Here is a 24,398-nt window from a genome sequence, read left to right on the forward strand (position 1 = left end):
TAGAATTGGGATGTGTGGGTCTGGTGTGGTAGCGATTGGCCAAGGGAATTGTGAGAGGGTAGCCACTTCTGGGACCAGGGGGTGGCAACAGAGAATATGAGTGGCATTCCTGGCTAGCACAGAGGCAGCCAGGAGATACTAACCAGAGGGCAGCAGCCTACGAGATAAATGTTAGTTCTGCATGGCTCTCCAATGCCAGAACTTACACCAGGGAGGAGCATGACGAGGTGCCACGTTGGAATGGCTTGCAGACCTCCTCAGTCAGAGAATACTTGGGGGAATTGTGGAGCGGTGACACGCTGGAACCAGTCACCTTATTCTGCTTGTATGAATATTTACAGCAACAAGAACAGAGGAAGATGCCTGACATCCTACTTAGACCTCCACGTGTGGGCACGGGTATGGACAGGTGTGACCTTTGCACTCACACTGGTGCTCACATGTGCACATCCATGCATAAAGCACAGTGGACACAGAGGAGTGGGGAAGAGGGAGAGGAGGAGGGACAGAGGAAGGGAAGAAGAAATGAAGAGATTTGTGGGTATACTTTTTTGAGATCAGGTTTCTCTGTGTAGACCTGGCCATTCTGGAACTCCCTGTAGATCAGGCTAGCCTCCAATTCAGACATTCACCTGCCTCTGTCTCCTGAGTGCTGGGCTTCAAGGCATGTGCCACCACCCTCTGACATGAGTTTTTAAGTGTGATGAGGTTAAATATTCCCTCCTGGAGTGAGAAAGGAAGCTCCCAAAATTTAGTAAGGCAAGAAAACTCAAATCTTAAGAAAATTTAGGGTCCCCAGAACCCCTCACTGGGGTTGCAAAAGCAGTGAACGTTGGCCGAGGAAGAGGAGACTCCCAGTAGAACTGCCCTGAAGTACAGCTTTTGGGGTTCCTGTGAGAAATCTAAATGAACTCCCTGGCTCAGAAAGCTAGACTCACAGCAGTGGTTCTCAACTTCCCAGATGTCGTGACCCTTTAACACCGTTCCCCCTGTTGTGCTGACCCCCAACCTATTATTTCACTGCTAGTCAACTGTAATTTATCGTCACTGCTAGTCAACTGTAATTTATCTTCACTGCTAGTCAACTGTAATTTATCTTCACTGCTAGTCAGCTGTAATTTATCGTCACTGCTAGTCAACTGTAATTTATCTTCACTGCTAGTCAACTGTAATTTATCTTCACTGCTAGTCAACTGTAATTCATCTTCACTGCTAGTCAACTGTAATTCATCTTCACTGCTAGTCAACTGTAATTTATCTTCACTGCTAGTCAACTGTAATTTATCTTCACTGCTAGTCAACTGTAATTTATCTTCACTGCTAGTCAGCTGTAATCTTGCTTGTTGTGAATCATAATGTAGACATCTGACATGCAGGACAGCTACTATTTCTTCATACCACTCAAGATGAAGGCTGTTCTTCATCTTGGAAGAGTCAGGCCACAGCCAGTGATCTGAGCACTTGGAGCTGAGGCAGGGGCATTAAAAAAAAAAAAAAAAAAACTTTGGATGCAACTGAAATTTGTCACTATCATTAATCAACAGGGTACTTACTACTTGGGAATAAATACAAATTTATTATTTCTCTGTAAGGAAACTGAAAAACAGACTGTGTTCACCTTCTGAGTCTCCCGAGTTAAGAGCAGAAGGGTCTCAGAGCCGGAGAAATGAGAGGCAGAAATACTTGGAAGGGTGGATGCGGACAGCCAGAGTGCAACAGTCCTACTGTCAGCAAACACTTCTGGCCCACGGGTTTCAGCTTAAAGCAGCAGCATCTGAGATCTAGTCTTGGTTTTGGTGTTTGTTATGTTTGTTGTTTACAACAGTGGGGCTCCAGGCAAAAATACAAAAGGATCCAGATGCTGTGTGGTGAACAGACACAGAAACATGGTTATTTCACCCCACAGACAACTAGAACAGTTATCTGCTTCAACGTCAGCTTTCATGTGGTAGATGCTGGGCACTGTGTGAGTGCTGCAGTCACAGGGACACAAGGCTGCTCTAATACATCTCCCCAGGTCCCAAGACAGGTAGGAGGCTGTCTGAAGCATCATAGCCTGTAGGGCTCTTTATTATATACAGTGTGTATACACACACACACACACACACAATCACATCTATACGCATCATAGCCTGTAGGGCTCTTTATTATATACAGTGTACACACACACACACACACACACACACACACACACACAATCACATCTATACGCATCATAGCCTGTAGGGCTCTTTATTATATACAGTGTACACACACACACACACACACAGTCACATCTATATGCATCATAGCCTGTAGGGCTCTTTATTATATACAGTGTACACACACACACACACACACACACACAGTCACATCTATACCTGCACACACTTAGACGATGGGCTCTTGCTATGTTGCTCAGGTTGGCTCCATTCCTAGGCAGCTTGGAAATTAACAAGCCTGACCTAGTTTTAAATGAAAACTTTCATAGGTTATATATTTCTGCTTGGCTTTAAATGATTCTGTAGGCTTTACTGTAATGGGCACCTTGTGGCAATTCCAGCAGAGTGCAGCCAGCTCCCGTGTAGGTGTATTCACGGGCCCCTTACTGTTTATATGTGTATGTGAAAGCACTGCACCATTGTGAGTCTTTTACACGGATCTCAGATGGCACTCAACTTCTCCAAGAACTACCAATAAACAAGGATCAGGCGGTTGGGGCCCTCAAGTACATGGTGTTTCTTTAAAGGTTCTGCCTCTTCTCTGTGACCAAGTGTCTTGCTTACATGTGTGTGCACCTTGTGCACCCCAGTGTCTGAGACAAGCAGAAGCCAGCACTGTATCCTCTGGAGCTAATGTGACAGCCAGTTGTAAAGTACCATGTGGGTGCCGGGGACTGAACTCAGATCCTATATGTGAGCAAAAGGTGCTCTTAGCCACCGAGCCAGCTCTTCAGGCTGCGTGCACAGTATTCCCTAAGGACACGTGTCTGTTCAGGAAAAGCCTGTCACACCATAAGCAGGCGGTGTGCTGTGGGAAGCTTCATGCAGGCTGTCATGAAGCACGCAGGTGGAACTGCCTTTGCTCGCCTAGAAGGCCAGGCTCAGGTGAAGGCCTCCTCACCTACCACTGCCACCGACATTTGTTTTGGGCCTCACCCCAAAGACCTGTGTTCACACTTGTGAGGATGAAACAACTCCAAATGCTAGCATCCGGGCCTTCCCTTCCCCACATCCTAAGAGGCCTGCGTCTTTGCAGGCTGTCCTGGCAGGAGCTTTCCCATGGTGAGCACGGGATGGGCAGAGGGGAGAATCATCAGACAGCAGAGGCCACAACTGCGACCGGTCACTTCCATCTCCTCCCTTCTGCAACCGGGAGTCTGTCCTGCAGCTACTAGGACTGGTAGGTGTCCTGCCCACAAAGCATACGCATGGAGCCAAGAAGGGGCCTGAATACTGCTGGCCGGAGGACAGAGGGCCGGTCTGGCTATAAAGTGACACAGAGAAGCCACAGAGACCAACAGGGCGCTCATACAAACACCGACTGTACATGCTCCTCTTTTTCAGATTCACTAGCTTCTCTCTTGCCGAATGACTTCACATCTGTGTTTTGTCTCTGGCATTTTCTAGTTCCCTAAGCACTAGAGTGCAACATGCACACCCAGGCCATGCTGAGATTAGAGCAGCATGGCGGCTCCTCTAGGCTGGGCCCCCTTTCTCCGCAGTTTCAGTGACCTCTGGTTGGAAGCCACTGCTGTGGTGGGTTCTGATTAGGAAGCACCACTGTGGACAACAACACCTTTGAAATACCAAGGGGCTGTGGCAGGATCAATGTCCCCTAGAGGACGGACGCCTAGACAGAAGCACCAGACGCCTGTGCAGCGGTGAGCTCGTCTGTGGCACCCAGCAGCACCCTGGGGGTCAGGCTGCTAGCAGACGGTGGCAATCCTGTGTCAGCAGTGGAGAGCTGGCTGTGTCCTCAGGACTGGGGTCTGAGGATGCTTTTCTTTTCCCAGGAGGGCAAGGCATGCTCCATGGGCTCCCTCAGGGAGCTGTAGAGAGTGCGTCCTGGCCGCTCTCAGTCCCCACACTCTCCTCCTCTTCAATGGAATAGTTTCCTGAGTCCTGGCTGGTCTGGGAACTGTATTTCCTCAGGTCGTCCTCAGGTGCGGGATTTTCTTCTACGGCAATCACGTCCCCGTGTTCAATGATGAAGCATCTCTCGATGTGCTCCTCAGCAGTCAGAAGGAGAAGGTTTTTTGACAGCGGCTCAGAGAGAAACTAATGGTAGAGAGGGAAGGAAGACGGGTTTAAACTCAAACCTGACTTCCTAGCTCTGGCCTCTTTGCTTTGTGTCCAGTCTTTGGTGTGTGCATTACAACACTGAGCTGCACAGGCCGTACTGAAGGCTCAGAGGGTACAGTGAGGCCACCAGGCTGAAGGCCCTTTTTGGGTAACTCTGAAGAACGCTTACACAGACACTGTGCTGTCAAGGCTGGGATGGGGTACCAGGTTCACAGACAGTTTGAGGTGACAGTCCAGTTCTCTGGCGCTCAAAAGCACAAGTGAGGGGTGAAGCTGCCTAGGTGGGAAGGGGCTGGCCATATCCGTGTTGTGTCTGGAGCTACCACGGCACAAAGGGGAATTTAACACTGCAGCAGGCGGTAAGCATTTGCGGAGCTCTGGGCTCGCTTCTTTTAGAGAGCTTGCCCAGTGTCACACAACAGCAAGGTTGTCCTCTCCTCACCTGAGCCTCTGTCAAAGCCTGACCTCTTGACATCACTGCTGCTCGAGAGCAGCCTGCCCTGCCCTGCCCTGGGTGGACAGGTTATGTCCTGGCTACCAGGTTCTAGGGTTAGACCTTCGCCACCCAGTGTCAGCATTTCAGGTGCTGACGACACAGGAGTCCTGAGCAAAACATGCATGCACCACGGAAGGAACTCATGGTGACTTCATCTAGGGCACCAGGTGAAGACAGATGGGTAACAGGGTTTCTGATGTGGTATGAAAAACCACACAGATGCGACATGGCAAGACAAGTGCCAGGACAGGAAGGAACAAGACATTATTCAGACTGTAATATACTTTTCACTAGCAAACGGACATGTGCTGCCGAGAGCAGACTATGGGAATGAGGTGGCCCCTTGTCTCAGATGCAAACACATCTCAGGTGTCCTCCAAGACTGTCTTGGAGCAAGCTGGCCTTCTAGTCCTGTGACAAGGACATAGAAGAGCAAGAAGACACTGAGGTCCCTGGTGACTAACCCCAGGGCCTGTGTGTGGGAGCAGGAAGCCAGAAGTTGTACTCACGGAGACAATATCTGTCCCAGGCAAGGCACTTGCACCACAGGGGGACTGCTTGGGCAGGGTTTCCTTGCTTACTTCCTGGGGATGTCCTAAGTGCCAGAGTGACCTGTGTGACCTGCTGTCCACCTTTGCTTCTGTTGCTTCCTCAGTTTACACACGGGGGGGGGGGGGGCTGGTCTACAGCTGCTGTGGGCCGTTCTGACACAGAGCTGTTCTACCCTGAGTCACTGTTCCACATTCTCTCACGTGTTTCTTGAGGCAGGATCTCATTGAGCAGTCTTCTGACCCAGAATTCACCACCATCCCTAGTTAGATACAGGGCCTCGCTGTAGCCCTGCCAGCCTAAACCTTTTTTTTTTTTTTTTTAATTTATAAAATCTGACTACTCAGCTCTTACTGGCCTCAAACTCACTGCAAGTCTCCTGCCTTAGCTTCCTGAGTTTAACAGGCACGCACTGCCACACCAGACTTAACAACCACATAAGTCTGGTTACTTTCTGGATGTCAAGAAAGCAGATATCATTTGTGGAATGCAAACGTTTGCTCCCCATTTGCTAGTGGGTGACAGGAAGAGGCGTGTACCTCATCAATACTGGGGGGAGGCTTGAGAGGCGGGAAGAACAGGTACTTCTGGAGGCTCCTCCCGGCACAGAGGGCCAGGACAGAGAAGAACACAGCACAAAATCCAGTTATAAGCCAGGTCATGGAGGAATTTCCTAAAACACAAACAACATGGGTATCAGCACACTTCTTATGAGAGCAGGCATACAAGAGGTAATGCAGTGTCCTGAGAACCATTTTTGGGCACTTGGGGTACTGTGGTGGACGGTGACAGTGACAGCTGGAGATTGAGACAAGAACTATCACAACGCAGAGGCCCGCACTTCGCGGAACTGGCAAACAGTCAGCGTCTAAGCTTCTTCCTATTGCTTCCGGGAACTAAAATCCTAACGAGACTGCAGCAGGCACATCAAAACCTTCCCTCCACAAGGTCATTAAAGGCATGACGAATGGGTGGTCTGTTTGCCCACGAGCATTAAGTAAAAGCAGTAAGTTACGTAACATTGGGTGAAAAACTAGGCAATGGTCAACGTGAACCACACCGAGCAGATGTGTGTTCCCTGACCCCGCAGGCCTTGGCTCTGTTCACTTTTCATTTCCTGTGGTTCAGAAAGGACACTTTCTACTATATGAAGCAAAGAAGAAATTTTTCACAAATCCCAATGCAGTATTTTAATCTCCTCTAGCTGCATTAAAAACAACTAGAAGATTCTCACCTGGATGTGTTTTCTTACACAGCTTATTACTAAATTTGCTGGTCTGATTCCACATGGCCCTGCAGAGCACTCTGGCCTGGACACAGTACACAGTCAGCGGCTGAAGGCTCACAATGTTGAACTTCGGGTGTTCTTTCACCATTCTCCTCTACAAACAACAAAAACAGTGGTAAACTCAGTAGAAATAGACTCAAGATATACTTCAAAGGCGAGATGGCCTGGTGGGTAAAGAGGTTTGCTGCAAAGCCGTGCAACCTAAATGCAATCCCGGGGAGTCAGAAGGCAGAAGGCGACTCACTCCCACAGCTTGTCATCTGGCCTCCATTGTGCCCTGTGATGCACACACAATACATAAGCAATTGTCAACATACACACTCACACATATACCCCCCACTCTTGTACACTCACACACTCCTGTACACACACACACACACACACACACACACTCTCTCTCTCTCTCTCCTATACACTCACACTCCTGTACACTCACACTCTCCTGTACACTCATACTCCTGTACACACACACACTCCTGTACACTCACTCCTGTACACACACACACACACACACACACACACACTCCTGTACACTCACACTTCTGTACACACACACACACACACATACTCCTGTACACACACACACTCCTGTACACTCACACACTCCTGTACACTCACACTCCTGTACACACACACACTCCTGTACACTCACACTCCTGTACACACACACACTCCTGCACACTCATACACAGCACAATCAGGCGTAGACGCAGGTGACCTGTACTGTCATGGAGACCATGGTAAAGGCTGACACTCACTCTACTGCAGACAGACCACCATCGTGTTTGAAAGTCCTCCCCAAACCTTAACGCTGTGACTGCTGTTCTCGCCCTCCGTCTCCTACTTTCTTTCCCCTTTACCACCTTAACGAGGCTAAGTCACAAAGTTACTGTGTAGCTTTACCTCAGCATTGGAAGTGTTTTCCCAAAAGATGATTTCGTAAACGAGTCCATCACATTTGCTGACCAAACTCTGCTGACAGCTGACATCGACAAGCAGGGTGTCCCTCCGGGGGGTGACAGCAATGACTGGAGCAGGAAGGAGAGCTGGGGAAGAGTGCAAACAAACTGCACTAAGACATCAAACAATCCCGCAGAATTCCACTACATGAGGAAGTTAGTTTTAGGCAAATGTTGGTATAAACCAGGCACAGACCACACCACCACTCAGCTCTCAGGAGCTCAGGCAGGAGGACTGCCATAAGTTTGGAGCTAGCCTGGGCTACAGTGTCAGACTGTCTCAAAGAAATGTTGGCTTACTGTATTTTTGGGAATCAATAAATTTCTCTTCAGACCAAAAGGACGTGTTATTTCCATCTGATGCTTGTACACGGAGAAAGAAAGTCCCTGTGTAGAAAGTATTTCGAGGAGAGACACAGTGTGTAGTCCAGACATTTGTACAGGTAGGTACTGATTTCCATTTGTCTGAATGGCTTCCAGAAGTACTTTTTAAATAGCCACTTTGAAAACAAAAACAAAAACAAAATCAATCCAATCATCCTTTCAGTCAATATGTTCTGAGGTTTATCAAACATCAGACAGACAGTGGAGCAAACACAGTGGCCCCGGGGCAGTTCCCACACTTAGGGAACTCCTGCTGCAATGGAGGAGACACAGATCCCCAACAAAGGGAAGCCATGGCTGCCCTGAAATAGAAGACAGGTCTTCCTTGACTGCTGTCCACTTTACTGACGTGCCCAATCTTACCCAACCTGCTTCTTGCTGATTTGAGTATCCAGCTAGTCAGCTCGCTCTGTAACTCCCTGTGTGACTCTGTGTACTGTGACCATGGGTGCTGCCACTGCAGGTTTTACCTGGGCTCTAGGGATCCTAACTCTGGTAAGTGCTTCTGCTGCTGACTCATCTCTTCAAAGCAGAACATATTTTTTAAGCAGGTTATTATTACAAGGCTGATATACAAATTCAGAAATAAAAACTTACTAAAAATATTCAAAACTCACTTTGTCCTGTGCCCTAGCTGGTTCTATGTGAACTTGATACAAGCTACAGCTATCTGAGAGTAGGAAGCCTCATTTGAGAAAATGCCTCCAGATCGTCCAGGCTCTAAGTAGACAAGCCTTTAGGGTATTTGTTAATTACTGATCTATTGGAGAGGGCCCAGTCCACTGTGGGTGTGGAGACACCTGGGCTGGTGGTCTCGGGCTGTTTAACAAAGCAGGCTGAGCAAGTCCTCAGGAGCAAGCCAGTAAGCAGCACCCTCCACAGTTTCTGCATCGGCTCCAGTCTCTAGGTTCCCGCCCTACTTGATTTGAGTTTTTGTCCTAACTTCCCTCAGTGATGGATTACAATATGCAAGTGTAAGTGAAATAAATCCTTTTCTCCCCAAATTGGTTTTGGTCACAGAGATTTATCACAGCAAGAGTAACCATAGCCAAGAAATCCCAGCTCCACCCCACTTGTTCCTGAAGCTCCCTCAGCTATCCCATGCTACAATCCACTACCTAACTGCACAACACGCAGGCTTTCACCCCACGTCTGCATCCAAAGACTTTAAGCTGCTAGCTTCAAAGTGGCCACAAAAGGGACATTTCTGTCACAAATGTTGGCTAGCACTACTATGGGGCTTTCCCTTCTGGAAAGACAGTTGCTGTGCTGACACAGCCCTGTAAGAGCCCCATAACACAGATCTGTGCCATCAGTTACAGAGAACATCCCACCAGGGGTAAGCCCCTCCCTAGGCTAGTGAGGAAAAGGAACTGGTCAGAGACCACAGCTCAGAGCAGGTGTACACTCCCTGGGCACAGGCCCTCATGGAGACTGGCCATATCTAGTTTTCCCAAACAACTCCATGCCACCTGGCCTCCCGGCACAAAATTCCCAATGGTTCTCTTTTAGTTTTGTTCTTAAATAGCCTCTCTTTGTCCAAATACCCTGTTCTAGAAGGTCAACCTCCTACCATGGCAGGCAATATTCTAGGACATGCCCAGGCTCCTCCCTCCTCTGGGGCACACTTCCTAGGATCCCCTTCAGAGAGTATGGACAAGACCTAAAGAGACAGTGGCTGCCTTCAGGGTACATCATCTGGCAAAGGGGGAGCGGTTGTTTGAAGATGTAGCTAAGGGTCCAATCTGCCATTCTGAACGAATGGAATTTAACATCTTTGTAGCAGACATGACCTCTGAGATGCACCCTTGACACAGGTGTACAGGTCATGTGTTGAGGTGACCTACTGTGCACTGGGGAAAGGCTGTCTTTCTAGTATTCAAATGCCGACTTCTCCAGAGACCTGAGTATAGAGATTTGAGACTTTGGTACTGCTATTTTTATGAAGCATCATCTGTCTCAGTGTTTTGTTAACATCTTCCCCAACACCTTCTAATTGGTTTAATAAAGAGCTCAAGAGCCTACAGCAAAGCAGAAGGTAGGTGGGTCTTCTGGGAAGAGAGGAACCCTGGGAAATTCTCCAGCCAAGCTCTGAGAAAGAAACAGGTACCAGGACATGGAAGAACGTAGATTAGAATAAAGGGTTAAAGAAGTTACACGGGGAGACATAGTCTAGTAAGTGATGACTGTGGCAGGAGTAACAGTCTCATCTAATGGCCTGAGATGCTGCCTCAGCTCTACAGCTTTAAGACATGGCTCTGTCCACAACCTCAGGACCACGCAGGAGACAGGCATGTTTGTATAAAACTACCCTCCTCTGTTACACATTTCTTTGCACCTGAGCTAGTGTGTGTGTGTGTGTGTGTGTGTGTGTGTGTGTGTGTGTGTGTGTATGCACACGTGCGCACATGCTCACCCACGTGCATATCCAGCTACATGTGATGTATACCCCAGTGTATGTGTGGGAATGCACAGAAGCCAGTGGTGGCCACCAGGTGTTCTCTGCTCCGTTTGTCCCATCTCACTCCCTGGAGCAGGGAACCTACAATGAAAGTCCCCGATTCCCAATTCACCAGGCCCACCTCTCAGTCTGTGCAAAAATTTGCACACAGAAGTAGAGGGTAAAGGAACATGTAAGACAGGAACTCACGGGAGCCACTGTGCTCTGAAGCTCACGTTTGGAGATGTGTAGTCCCATTTCAGAACATAGTTCTCGCCTTGGCCATCCACTTCTAGCCTTTCAGGCACAGGCATTTTATTTGCCACTAGAAGCCAAAGAATCCATACATTTTCAGCCAGGGATACCGAACCACATTGATCTAATTTGACTTTAAGAGCCACAACGTACCACATTTATAACTGAAACCATGAACAGCCCCAGCTCCCACCCTGACTGTAACCACTGGGCAGGCTAACAATGCTTCATTCAGGCTGTTTCCCTTGTGACCATTCACGTGCACGGGTAGATGTCGGCCCTTCTGCTGACAACTACACTAGCTATTACAGGTAAAAATTAACTTTCGAGTAGAATTAATTTTCATAGTACTGAGACAAAAATTGCCAAGAAAATGACTTTTGGTTTCTGTAACTGCTGTTTACCTTCCTTCCCACACCCCTCCCTCCCTCCCATGTGTGGTACTGTGGACGGAACCTTTGCATGCTAGACAAGTGTCCACCACATCCCCACCCCAGCCTCATCATATAAAATGGCTCAGGAATGAAGAGGAGAAAAGCCCCAGTGAAAGCGCTGCGCACGCTCAGTCATCTCCCTCACCTGTGGTGTTGACACACTGCACCGCACTGCAGTTACTGCGTTTCCCAAGCACCGCTTCAACTTCTAAACAGTAAGTCGTCTCTGGCAAGAGTTCTAATATCTTTTCTGGATAATACGTACATTTAATACTTTTCTATAAAAAATATGAAAATACAGTCGAATTTTAGGATTCAGTCACCTCCTTTTCTCTCACATCAAACAGGTAAAAACAGAAACTTACCTTGTCACCTGAAGACTTCTGCCAGATTCGTATCATGTAACTGAAGTAAGATTTCTCCAGTGCCCACATATTCCCATCTTGTCCGGGAGGGGAGATGTACACTAGTATGGCCTTATCTTCAGCTTCTAAACGGACCCCTGGGGGGCTGATGTGAGCTGTTGACATCAAAGAACAATTACATAACTTCAGGAGTACCGTTCCAAAATGTTAATAATAATCAATGTCTCCCTGGTGTAGTACCACAGAGAAAGTCCCACATGTTTTACACTTGGGAAGACATAGAAGAGCAACCTCCAGAGGCATGCATCTATGCACTAAAGAAAAATAGGGAGCGGGTGGGGATGGAAGCAAATGCTGTTTCTGATAAGTCACCGGGAGAGCTGTTCTGAAACCTCCCAGCAGAGGCAAACTCACGAATGGTGGAAAAGCAGCCCAGGTCCTGTGGATAGCATGTGAAGTCTCTTAAAATAGGACAACCAAGGGTATAGGGTGTGTGAGAGGTGCCGAGGTTGGCAAAGAACCAAAATCCCATTCAGATTTAGGATGATCAGCCTGGCCAAGGGATAAGGAAGTGGGGAGGTCAGCAGGACTCAGGAAAGAGAAGTGCCTTGGTGAAAAGGTAAAAGGTGCCATCTCTGCTCTCCTCACGTGATGGTTGGGCATGTGTTAAGTCATTGTCTGAGTTACTTTTCAATTGCTGTGTCAAAGCCCCATGACCAGAACAACTTAAAAAAAGAAAAAAAAATTGGGGCTCATGGTGGTAGAATCTGTCTGTGACCATCACAGAGGGGAGCAGGGAGGCAGGCAGGCAGGCGGACATGGTGGGAGAGCAGGGAGGCAGGCAGGCAGGCGGACATGGTGGGAGAGCAGGGAGGCAGGCAGGCGGACATGGTGGGAGAGCAGGGAGGCAGGCAGGCAGGCAGACATGGTGGGAGAGCAGGGAGGCAGGCAGGCGGGCGGACATGGTGGGAGAGCAGGGAGGCAGGCGGGCGGACATGGTGGGAGAGCAGGGAGGCAGGCAGGCAGGCAGACATGGTGGGAGAGCAGGGAGGCAGGCGGACATGGTGGGAGAGCAGGGAGGCAGGCAGGCGGGCGGACATGGTGGGAGAGCAGGGAGGCAGGCGGGCAGGCGGACATGGTGGGAGAGCAGGGAGGCAGGCGGGCAGGCGGACATGGTGGGAGAGCAGGGAGGCAGGCGGGCAGGCGGACATGGTGGGAGAGCAGGGAGGCAGGCGGGCAGGCGGACATGGTGGGAGAGCAGTTTATGAGTGTTTACATCTGACCCATAAGCAGGAGGCAGAGTGAATGACTGAGAGACAGGGACCAAGAGCACAGACTGGGAGTGGCATGGCTTTTGAAACATCAGAGCTGATTCCAGTGACACACTTCTAACAAGGCTACACCTCCCCATCCTTCCCAAATAGTTCCACCAAGTATTCAAATATACGAGCCCATTCTAATCCAGATCATTACAGGTACACAATGTAGAAAAAGGCCAAAGATGAATCCAGGGTCCAAGCCTGAGCAAATAACTAGCTGATGTCATTCCCAAAGACAGGACAGGGCTGTAGGAAGGGCGTGAGGTAGAGACTGAGTGCCTCGTTCGACCACTTTTATTATGGGATGGCTTAGCATTAGGTAGACAGTGAATGAAGACAGTGATACCAGTCTCATGTTCAGAGGACAGGGACAGAAGATGTAATTCTGGGAGTCAAAAACAGTTTCATGGCCACCCCTTTTCAGCTCATCCTTAATCACCTGGAAAAGAGAATGAAAGAAAAAAAAAGGAAGAAAACACTGGGAGCAATTAGGAGACTAAGGAGAGAGCAGGACTCGGGGAGCCAGGAAAGGAAGCGCTTCAAGGGAAAGGAGCCATGTCCAAGGTGTGCTCAGAGGACCAAGCCTGAAGCCTAGGCACAGACCTGTTAGGAGGTGTGGCTGCTGACAGCAATGAGAAGCTAATGGGAGTGACAAAGTGGATGCAGGCCACTGCACTGTAAGCTAGGACAGGGCAGCGTTTCTTGACCTTTTAGTGTCTCAGTCCCTTTACAGAAATGACAAGGGCTAGAGAGACACGCAGCAGTTGAGACCTCTGCTGCTCCTCCAGAGGAGCTGCATCCATTCCCTAGTTCCTACGTGAGGCTTCACTTCCAGAGAGCTAGCTTTACACCTGCTTCTGGCCTCTCCCAGCCCTGCAGACATGTAGCACACACTCTCACAGACATCTCCCATATACATACATACAGATAAAGCTTAAAACAGATTACGGGGCTGCCAAGGAGCTCCTGATTACATGTTCTATCTCTTGACTTTTAGCATATTGACCATTAAAATGAGTACAGAGGGCACATTGTTAAAATAATGTCTGTCTGTTTTTGAGACAGGGTGTTTCTATGTAGCTCCTGCCGTCCTGGAGCTCAGAGATCCATCTTACTGTTTCCCCACGGCCCGGGTTAAAGGTTTATACCACCACAGCCTGGCACAAGTACTTTTTAAAAAAATGAGAAAGAAAATCAAAACCAATAAGCAAAAATCCAGAAACTTACAGGTGTAAAATTGCTCTACATTAAAAAAAAATCTTATTAACATGGACTAATCAACCTCTGCAGTAAGTCATACATGTCCATGTGTCTACAAGAGATAATCCAAATGTGCATGCCAATAACATCTCTGCAATACTAGGAAAAAGAGCCCTGGTTTTATGGACTGGCTAAAAGGCTCTTGGTGGCCACACTGGGAGAGCTTACCTTTGCTGACTGGAATGAACGAATCAGATTTATTCCACGGAGAAGTGTTGTTCCCTTCTTCTGCTCTTACACGAAACTGTGTTTCCATATAAACATCTATGTTCAGTAAAGAGAACTCACATTTGGTCCTTGGAATATGTTGACATTCAGGCACTTGTGACCAGGTTGCTCTCTCTTCTCTTTTGCTACTAGTAAAAAAAATCTGAATGAGCAAATGTATATACAAAAATTTTAAATGTATTTTCTATTCACCATCTTGTTAGCTTAAGAATTTATTTCCTATGGTGAGTGTCACTGTGTGTCAATCGAGCAAACCCAAGTGAAAGGTCAAAATCCCACTGAATTCACAATGGCTGCAACTAAATGGCTGGCAGCAATGAGCAGCCAATTTACTGCATGGACTGTGCCCAGTGAGTGTCCAGGGCCAAGGCCATTAGGAGGTTTGTCCTGGGGAGCACTGCAGAGGCTGCTGCTGTGTTAGAGGCATCTCTAAAGCAAGTGTCTTCAAAGGTATGTGCTTCCCAAGGCCAATGTCAAGTTGCATCACTGAGCCACTTATTGAAGGGCACCAGGAATCTAGCTGGTGAGGTCTGGAAAGTCGCACCTTAGACCTGCAGGTGCTACCCTATGGCCTCCACCAAAGGATGCCCACATACAGAGGCAGCCTGTAGCAGCTTCATAACTACAGAAGAAAAACATCTGGGTACAATGAAATGAAAATTATACTGAAAAGAATTCTGAGATAATGTCATGTTAACATTTCCCTATATACCCTCTGATTTTATATATATATATGCCAAGTTACTACTTGGAATCATTGGACATTTACTTTTCTTTTTTGAGACAGGTTTTCCTGTGTAGCCCCGGCTATCCTGGAAATCACTCTGTTCACCAGGCTGGTCTTGAACTCAAAGACCGATTTGCCACTGCCTCCTGAGTGCTGGAATTATAGGCATGCACCTCCCTCTGCCCCAGCCATTTATTTAGTTAGATTTTAATAGTTTTTGCTTCAATCTTATGAGTGGTTCATTAGCATTTCAAGGAAACAAGAATAAATGATCTATGAGGCAGAAACAGATTCAGTTGGCTTGATCCATGATAACTGCGTGGCTTCTGAGAAATGGACCTGTATTTCTAGACTTTAATTTCCTTATTTGAAAACTGGGAATTGATGTGATCCTTCCTTTTGAACCACCTACGAACAGACTATTTATCCTAAGACAGACCTCAGTGCTCTGTGGCTGACTTCCTCTGCCCTTTCCAAAGCCAGGGACTGTCTGTTTCCTGGACTCTTAATTCTTCAAAGGTTTCTTTTACAGTGATGTGTGAGTGTGTCTGTATGTGGGCGTGTGTACATCAATTACCATGGGTACCTGTGGGGTCAGGAGACTGGGAAGCAGCTGGAGCTGATGTTACAGGTGCTGAGATGCTGCCTGTCTCATTATTACAGGGTAACTTTAAGGGTTTCCTTCATAGCCTCACTCTACCTAAGCCAGCTGATGGTTAAAGATAATGCAACCTAGAGCAAAAACCAAGTGGTATCAAAACTGAAACTTGCACATACAGAAAACTCACTAGAGGTTAACGGGTCTGTGTGCACAGCAGACACGCTCAGGAAGCTGTAAGATCACTGTCTCTGTTCTGTAACAAGTGGGCAGCCTGGCAGGTGAAGCTCTGGGGTCCTGACTTGGAAAGTGCTCACAGTTCCTTTCCCTAATGACTCCATCCTACAGAGGGGACAGAGGGGTGCAGATGGGGTCCCAACACCCAGCAGGAGATGGAGGGCTGGCCCTCCTGTGCGCCTGCCTTCCGAGGCTCTCTGCCTATCCTCCTGGCAGAAGGGAAGTAGCAGGTTGGTACTGAGAAAGAGGCCCTGACAAAAACCCTGAGTCTGTGGAAATGTAGGGTCTACAGTACTGATGTGAATGAATGGTATCTGAAGTGACAACACCAGGGATGGAGGGATGGCTCAGTGGTTAGTGGCACTTACTCCTCTTGCAGAAGACCTGGGTTAGGTTCCCAGCACACACATGGTTTACAACCTTCCTTAATTATAGTCCCAGGGAATCCGATGCTCTCTTCTGACCTTCACAGGCATCAGGTATGCAGATGGTACATATTCATACATATAGACAAAACATATACATAAAATAAACCTAGAAATTTTTCTTTTAGGTTTATTTATTTATGTCCATGAGTGCTTTGTCTGCATGTACATCTGCACACCAGAAAAGGGAATTGGATCCCTTTACAGATGGCTGTGAGCTACCATGTGGTTACTAGGAATTAAACTAAGGACCTCCAGAAGTGCTCTTGACTGCTGAGCCATCTTTCTAGTCCATAAGATAAACCTGAAATTTAGAAAAGAAAAAGAAGCCACTGTGTGTGATGGAGATGACAGGGCTAACTGAGGGCTTGGGGGACTGTTTCAAGGCCCAGCACGGACTTGGGGACTCTCCACACAGTCCAAACAGTTGGGGTGCTGTTATACATTTAGAGAGTATGTGACATCCACAAAGGGAAGGAAGGAAGGTGTACTCAAACCTCCAGACACACGCCCCACAGCACAAGCGGAGGTCTGAGGACAACCTTGCAGGAGTTGCTTCTTTCTTTCCATGTGGGCTCCGGAGACCCAGTGAGTCTGCCAGGCTTGGGACAAGCATTTTTACTTGCTCTGTCACCCACCAGTCCTTCATCTCAGCTCAGTCTCCAGTGAGATGAAGTTATAAATGTTATTTGAAGTAGACATAACATTTCCCACCATGGAAACCAAATGCTTCCCACGTTAAAAGGAAGTTATGATGGTGAAACCACGGGACTGACCCTATCACTCCAGCAAGCCCGTCAGTCACCTACGTTTTATACTCTGCTGAAAAGGTCACATTGCCCATCGACTCTCTGTGGCTGCTCCACTCCAGGGTATAGTTGTCATCTATAATGTAGACTTCTATATCCTCAGGGGGTTTCAGATTTTCTCCACCTGTAAACCCAACAAGCAACAAAGTGATTACTTACATACTGAACATAATCTGCCCTATTTCACTGGTTATTTGGGTATTGTGGACAAAGATCCCCATCCCAGGAAGGACAGCGATTTCATCACAATAATTCAAATGGTATACAATTTAAACACGAGGCACACAGACCTCTGTAATTGCTGTTATCTAGTTTGTATTGAGCCTTTATTAATATAGTGTGATGGTTTGCATATGCTTGGCTCAGGGAGAGGCACTATAAGAAGGTGTGGCCTTGTTGCAGAAAGTGTGTCACTCTGGGGGTGGGCTTGGAGACACTCCTCCTAGCTGTCTGAGGATGCTCAGCCTGTTCCTGGCTTCCTTTGGATGAAGATGTAGAACTCTCAGCTCCTCCTGTACCATGCCTGCCTGGATGCTGCCATACTCTTGTCTTGATAAGGGACTGAACCTCTGAACCTGTAAGCCAGCCCTAATTAAATGTTGTCATTTATAAAACTTGCCTTGGTCATGGTGTCTGTTCACAGCAGTAAAACCACAACTAAGACATATAGAAAGCTTTGTCTCTTGTAGCTGTAATTGTGTGACAGATACTTCCAAAGAAGCCATATCACGATAGGACACCGTGTTTAGACAGCTCCTTCCTCAAAAAGGAGTGAGAGCTCAGGCCCCCTGCATCTCAGGCACTGGGGGCTTGGGACAAAGGCTGCTCCAGAGGTAGAGGTCTTCTGAGTCTGACCTAAGACCTCCAGGACAAGTAGGTAGAGAGCAGACCTCTGCTTCAGACAGTCTTCCAAGAATGGCTCCCTCACTCTTTTAGCATGTGTTTATGGAAATGTCCCTCACTGCTCCCTGTACTTATGGAATGTTCTGGTCTATGGTTAAAGAATTTATGTAACCTCCCTTCAAAGCAGAGTCACTACTCTGATTTAAAGTCCTTTTTATCTGATACTGGTACAACCATGCCTGCTCATTAAGCCTTTCCTTGAAGATGCATGCCTTTGGCAGGCTCTAGAGAATTCCAGAATCATTTCAAAGGCAGTGCAAGTGTTGGTTCCTCTACATTCCTCAGCAAGATGCTGCCCACTCTCGTCATATTTCTAGAATAAAAACAAAACAAAAACAAAAACAAAACAAAACAAAAAACCCTGCAAACTCAAAAAATAAAAGGCATGTTTTAAAACCACTTTTTTTTTTTTTTTTTTTTTTTTTTTTTTTTTTTAGGTATGTGTTTTAGGATTTTTATTCCTGCACAAAACATCATGACCAAGAAGCAAGTTGGGGAGGAAAGGGTTTATTCAGCTTACACTTCCATATCACTGCTCATCACCAAAGGAAGTCAGAACTGGAACTCAAGCAGGTCAGGAAGCAGGAGCTGATGCAGAGGCCATGGAGGGATGTCACTTACTGGCTTGCTTCCCGGCTTGCTTCCCCTGGTTTGCTCAGCTTGCTTTCTTATAGAACAAAGGTCTACCAGCCCAGGGATGGCACCACCCACAATGGGCTGGGCCCTCCCCCCTTGATCACTAGTTGAGAAAATGCCTTACAGCTGGATCTCATGGAGGCATTTCCTCAAGAGAGGCTCCTTTCTCTGTGATAACTCCAGCTTGTGTCGAGTTGACACAAAACCAGCCAGTGCAGACTCTTTATGTGTCTGTGTGTGTGGGTAATGTGTACAATGACTGTAGGTGCCCTCTTGGGCCAGAATATCACGTTGGAATTTCCTAGGACTGGAGGTGGTTGTGAGGCATCCAAACTAGATGCCCGGACTCAGGTCTTCTTCAAGAACAGTGCACACTCAACCTCTGAGCCATCTCTATAGCCCTAAAACATGTTCTTTTTTTTTTTTTTTTTTTTTTTTTTTTTTTTTTACTGGACATGGTACTCAATTCCTGTGATCCAAGAACTTGGGAAGCTGAGGCAGGAAGACCAATTGTGTCTCAAAATAACAAAATACACCAACAGGAATAAACTCTATTTTCTTGTGAGACACAGATCTCAAATCATATTACACAATCTTTAAAAGCTCAGTCTTGTCTGTCTTGTGGTTTCCCCCCCCCACAAAATGGTTGGCTCATGGGTACCTGTAAAAGATCATCAGTGGTTGGCTAGTCACTTGCTAGGCTGAAGTTTTTGCTTTTTATTTTGGTTTTATTTTGTATGTGTTCTACCATTCTGTGTCACCTCCAGTCCTAACATGCTACCTTTTTAAAAAAGATTTTTTAAGATTTACTGTATGTAAAAGTGTTCTCCCTTCACATTTGTCTGTCCATCACATGTGCCTCATGGCCAAGGAAGTCAGGAGAGTGTATTCAAATTCTCTGGAACAGAGCAGGAGTTAGGGAAGGTTGCAAGTCACCAAGTGTGTGCTGGGAACCAACCCAGGTCCTTCTACAAGAGCAGCAAGTACTCCTCTCTGTTGGACCATCTTTCCAGCTCTACGCTATAATTAAAACAAAACAAAACAACTGTCTTTTAACTTTCTGTGGGGCTCCACTGTTACTTCTTGTTTTGAAGACTTCTGCATCAGACTACGGTCACCTAGCAAGCTTCCATTCCAGAGGCTTACAGTTAGCTACTGTGAGGAGACAGCCGAGATGTCTGGATTTTCCTTTCTTTTTAGCCACCAGAAGCTATCCAGCAAGTCTTCCCACCCTCAGTTTTCAGTTTCTTAGTGTTGCCTGTGCTAAGTACACACTACCACTGAGCCCCATTTCCAGTTGTCCGAACAGAGCCTTTGATTTTATTCCCTAAACGGAATCCACCGTATTATCTTGACCCTCTTAGCTTGCTCCCTATCCCAGCTGTTGTAATTTACAGATTCTGTGCAGAAAGGGCAGCTTATAGGATTACCAAAAGACCCAAGAGCGTTTGTAGCAGTTACAGTATACTGTTCGTCATATTCTTTTTCAGACTTATTTTATATGCGTGACTATTTTGCCTGCAGGTACATCGTGTGGATGTCTGGCCAGACATGGGCCATCTTCAGGGTGAGACTTGGGGCATCACTTGCTTACCCCCCACATGTAGGATTCCTTTGAGGAATCGGAACTTTCCAACAGGAGTGAAGCCAGGTCGTCTTTTTTAGGTTCCTCATATCACTATGAAAAGATCTCTCTTGTCTATTACCCTTAGTGGACATTGTCCTGGTGCCCCAAACTAGTCCGGTGGCTTCCTGGCTTACTTGTTATTGTTTTGTTAGCCTGCTGCGACTTGGGACCCGTTAGGGGGTCTCTCAACTCACTCCTCCGCCAGCCCGGGACTAAAGGCACTAGGCTGGGAAGCGCATTTCTGCGGCTGTCTGGTCTCCCACCCACCAGCCGCCCCAGGCTCGGGCCAGGGTCAGAGTCCTCAGGCCCGAGTGCGCGCTGGCTCTCGTCGGGCGGGCATCGGGGTGAGCGCGCGGGCACTGCGGTCGTTCGTGCCCAGCTCTCCCTCCCCGCTGCCCGGCCCTCGCCCAGGCCCCTCAGCTCACCTGCGGCTGTAGGCAGCACCCAAGACGTCCCGGCCGCCAGCACCAAGGCCGCCGCACACACGACAGCGAGCATCGCCTCGGGAGGCCAGATTGGTTGCTCACATACTCCTCCTCAGAAGCACCGCGGAGCTGGAGGTAACCCCAGGGCAGCTAGGCCCTCTCCGTGACGCCCCGCCTCCTCCGCGAACGCCCCGCCCTCTCTGCGAGCTGGCTGCTCGGAAAGTACCGGGCTCGGTCTAGTCCGGGCCGGGTGTCTGAGCCCCACCCGCGAGGTCCCCGCCACGCTCCACCCCTTTCCGGAAAGAAGGCCCAGGAATGACATTAAGACTTCTAGGGCAGTCAGTGCGCATGCGCAGTCCCTCCCCCGCCTCCAGCTTCCTGTTTTCGTCCCGGGGGTTCGGCGGCGTTTCCCTGGGGGGTTGCTAGCCCACGGGCTTGAATCCTGGTGTGGGCGTCCCTCGAGGCAAAGGACCCCGCGACCAGGAAGGTGCCGGCGACACTCTTGTCTCAATTGCACAAGATTTTTATATTTGATTCCTTAATTCATGCGATGATTTGGTGTTGTAGATTCGCTTTTTTTTTTTTTTTGGGTTTTGAATTCTTTTCTAAAAAATGTGTTTTTAGGTTGGTCGGCTTGGTCTTATGTGTATGAGTGTTTTGCATGTATGTTCACCATACATATATGCGTGCCTGGTACCCATGGAGGCCAGTAGAGCGCAGTTACCCTGGCACCAGAGATAAGGGTCTTCTGAGCTACCATGTTTGAACTTAAGTCCTCTGTACTTGCTCTTAAACCACTGAGCCCTCTCTCTAGCCCCTTACCTCTTTCCCATTACTACTTCTAAAGAAACTTATTTGTTTAATTCACTTTTTAAAAAAAAGTATGTTTATCCATCAACAACGATACAATATAGAATTATCACAGTGGAAAAAAATACAGTCTTCAAATACAAAAGGATTTCAGATTTTTCAAATTCCTGGCATGGTATTCTTTGAAATTCAGGAACCAAACAGTATTCCCAGGTAGTCTTGGGGCTTTGAAAATTATGAAACTTCGAAACACACTTCTTACAATCTTTACATCTACAATCTGAATAGCTAAAAATTCCCATTGAAAGAATACTACATTTAGTCATACTTAGAACTACATCCTATAAGAACATTCACTGAAAACAGAAATTAAAATTTGGGTCTCACAGTAAGATAAACAGCCTCTCATGGAATTATATGTGGCCAGTACCCATTTCAGGACTTTACACTGGAAATGTGTCATTCACAGGACGTAAAGTATTCTATATGTATGGACACCTTAGTAAGTACTCTGTTGTAAATGATTACTTTTTGTTCTTGTACAACATGTTATGTGCACATGTATGTGCTTGATAATACACATGTAAAACCTTACAGGCTAGAACCCATATATGAAGAACATTTTCTTCTCCCAGAAATGCTTAATATACTGCATTCTAAGCTCATTCTTTTTGGCAAATTTTGTGATTTTATTTTTCTTTAGAGCTGAATACTATCCCATTTTTTATATGTACCAGATTTTCTGTGGATAGACAACTAGGTTGGATCCATTTCCTTCAGGCAGTGAGTAACCATGGGTAGGGTGCAGATACTTCTGTGATAGGGTGTGGAGTTCTCTGGGTGAATACACATGTATGAAATAGCTGGGTTATATGGTAGTCCTGATTTTTGAGGAACCTCCAAAATGAATTCCACAATGACTGTTAATCTATACCCCAGGCAGCAGTGAGTAAGAGTTCCTTTTTTTTTTTTTTTTTTTTTTTCATCTTCACCAACATCCGTCAGATTTCTTGACAGCCATTCTGTCAAGTAGTATGGGCAAAGTAGTATGAAAAGCAGTGTTAATGTGCATTTTGCTGATGGCTCAGGACATTGGATACTTTAAAGACAGTTATTGGTGTGTACTTTGGTGTTTGAAAACTGTGGTCAGGGCTGGAGAGATGGCTCAGTGGTTAAGAGCACTGGCTGCTCTTCCAGAGGACCTGAGTTCAATCCCCAGCCACCACATAGTGGCTCACAACCATCTGTGATGGGATCTGGTGCCCTCTTCTGGAGTATCTGAAGACAGTGTCTTAACTTAAATTCTTTAGGAAAAAAAAAAAAAGGAAAAGAAAACTGTGTTCAATTTATTGGTTCATTTGTTTCTGGTGGATTCCTTTCCTTAATTTCTGAGGTTCTTTGTGAAGTCTGAGATATAACTGGACAGGCATTTCCCACATGCTGTGTGCTGCAGATAGTCTGGCTTGATGTTCAGAAACTCTGCAGTTTCATACAGTCCCATCTGCTGGTACTTGGGATAAGTTCCCATTCTGAAGGTTCCTGCCTCCCCAGAGTCATGAACAGTGTTCTCTATGTTTTTGTCTAAAAGTTTCAGGCTTTAAATTAAGGGCTCTGTTTCTCTCCCTTCCCCTCTCTCTCACCCTCCTTCCCTCTCTTTCCCTCTCTCCTTCTCTCTCTTTTTTTCTTTTTCTTTTTCTTTTTTTTAGTCAGGGTTTCTCTGTGTAGCCCAGGCTAACCTGGAACTTCATCTGTAGACCAGGCTGGCCTTGTACTCACAGAAATTCCCTGCCTGGGATTAAAGGCTTGTGCCATTACCACCACCCCAGGAAACATTATTTTTGTTGTTGTTGTTTTAATTTTGGAGACAGGGTTTCTCTATGTGCCCTGGCCATCCTGGATAGACAAGGCTGGAATCAAACTCACAGAGATCTGCCTGCCTTGGATTAAAGGTGTCGGTCTGTCAGAGGTTTCAAGGAGGCTTTTGGCATTCTGTCTCATGGTTTGTGATGCATCTGTTTAAATTATTTAGAGTTCCTGGCTGTAATTTTAGTAGCTGGCATGCATTTCGATATTCATTTATTTTTCTTCCAGAACTTTGTAAGTTTATAGAGTAAGGGTCTATCTAGTAGTCTATCTAGTAAGGCTCTGTAATTTGTTGGCTCTGTGTAGTGGCACTCTTTTGTCTCTGATTTTAATCCTTTGCCTCTCCTTTTGTCAGACTGGCTAGAGGGTAGTCAGCCTTACAAAAACCATCATGATACCCAAGGTTCATTGTCTCCTAACAATGAATTCTCCCTAGAGTTGCTGTAACAGGCCCTGAGACCTTAGTACAATAAACACTAGACCCACCATTCTGACCTTAGAACCTAGCTTGTGTTCCAAAAACAGGAGCCAAGACTTAACCCATCAAAGGCCTAGTTTGTAGTTCCAAGACATGGGGAAGCCCGTGTTGGTTTGAGTGTGAATGGCCCATATTTGAATGCTTGATCACCAGGGAATGGCACTATTTGAAAGGATTAGGAGGTGTGGCCTTGTTGGAGAAAGTGTGTCACTGGGGGTGGGGTTTCAAAGCCCAAGCTGAATGGGAATTAAATTCAAGGCCTGATAATCCTGTTGCTGGTTAGTATATTTCAGACTTTAATAATTAAGACCTTCCACTATCTGGCAGTTTCTGCAATGCTGAATCCGCTCTTTTAGGAGAAATGTCTTGTCAGTTGTTAGCTAGGAAATTTAGGGTTTAACTGCTTACCTGCCTCCTCCGGACACCTGGACACCATCGATTGCGGAGCTCTGGAATTCACAGTCATTAGCGAAGCTGTAACTTATCTTGTATAAACACCACAGTGGAACCCTGGAGTGTAATTAATTCTTGTGTAAATGCCAGGTCCTTGAGAAGAGCCCATCCTCTCACAAAGAGGGAATAGGATGAAGAGGTCATTGT

General features: G+C 46.9%; 1 protein-coding gene across 2 annotated transcripts; it reads right to left on the bottom strand.

The window, feature by feature from the left end:
• Nucleotides 1-1,572: 1,572 nt before the first annotated feature.
• On the bottom strand, nucleotides 1,573-20,783 carry IFNAR1 (interferon alpha and beta receptor subunit 1). Of its 2 annotated transcripts, none has more exons than XM_080918876.1 (11): nucleotides 20,648-20,783; nucleotides 17,057-17,180; nucleotides 14,201-14,385; nucleotides 11,454-11,608; nucleotides 11,234-11,366; nucleotides 10,610-10,724; nucleotides 7,876-8,075; nucleotides 7,520-7,662; nucleotides 6,563-6,710; nucleotides 5,868-6,001; nucleotides 1,573-4,259 (listed from the first exon to the last, which is right to left on the bottom strand). In XM_080918876.1, exons 1-11 carry the CDS (start codon nucleotides 20,718-20,720, stop codon nucleotides 4,023-4,025), a joined length of 1,647 nt encoding a protein of 548 aa, XP_080775002.1. In that variant the 5' UTR covers nucleotides 20,721-20,783; the 3' UTR covers nucleotides 1,573-4,022. The 2 variants fall into 2 exon arrangements, with proteins under 2 accessions (XP_080775002.1, XP_080775001.1); XM_080918875.1 differs by having other exon boundaries at nucleotides 14,201-14,388.
• Nucleotides 20,784-24,398: the final 3,615 nt, after the last annotated feature.

The sequence above is a fragment of the Micromys minutus genome, assembly GCF_963924665.1.
Source record: "Micromys minutus genome assembly, chromosome: 7".
Taxonomy (NCBI): Eukaryota; Metazoa; Chordata; class Mammalia; order Rodentia; family Muridae; genus Micromys; species Micromys minutus.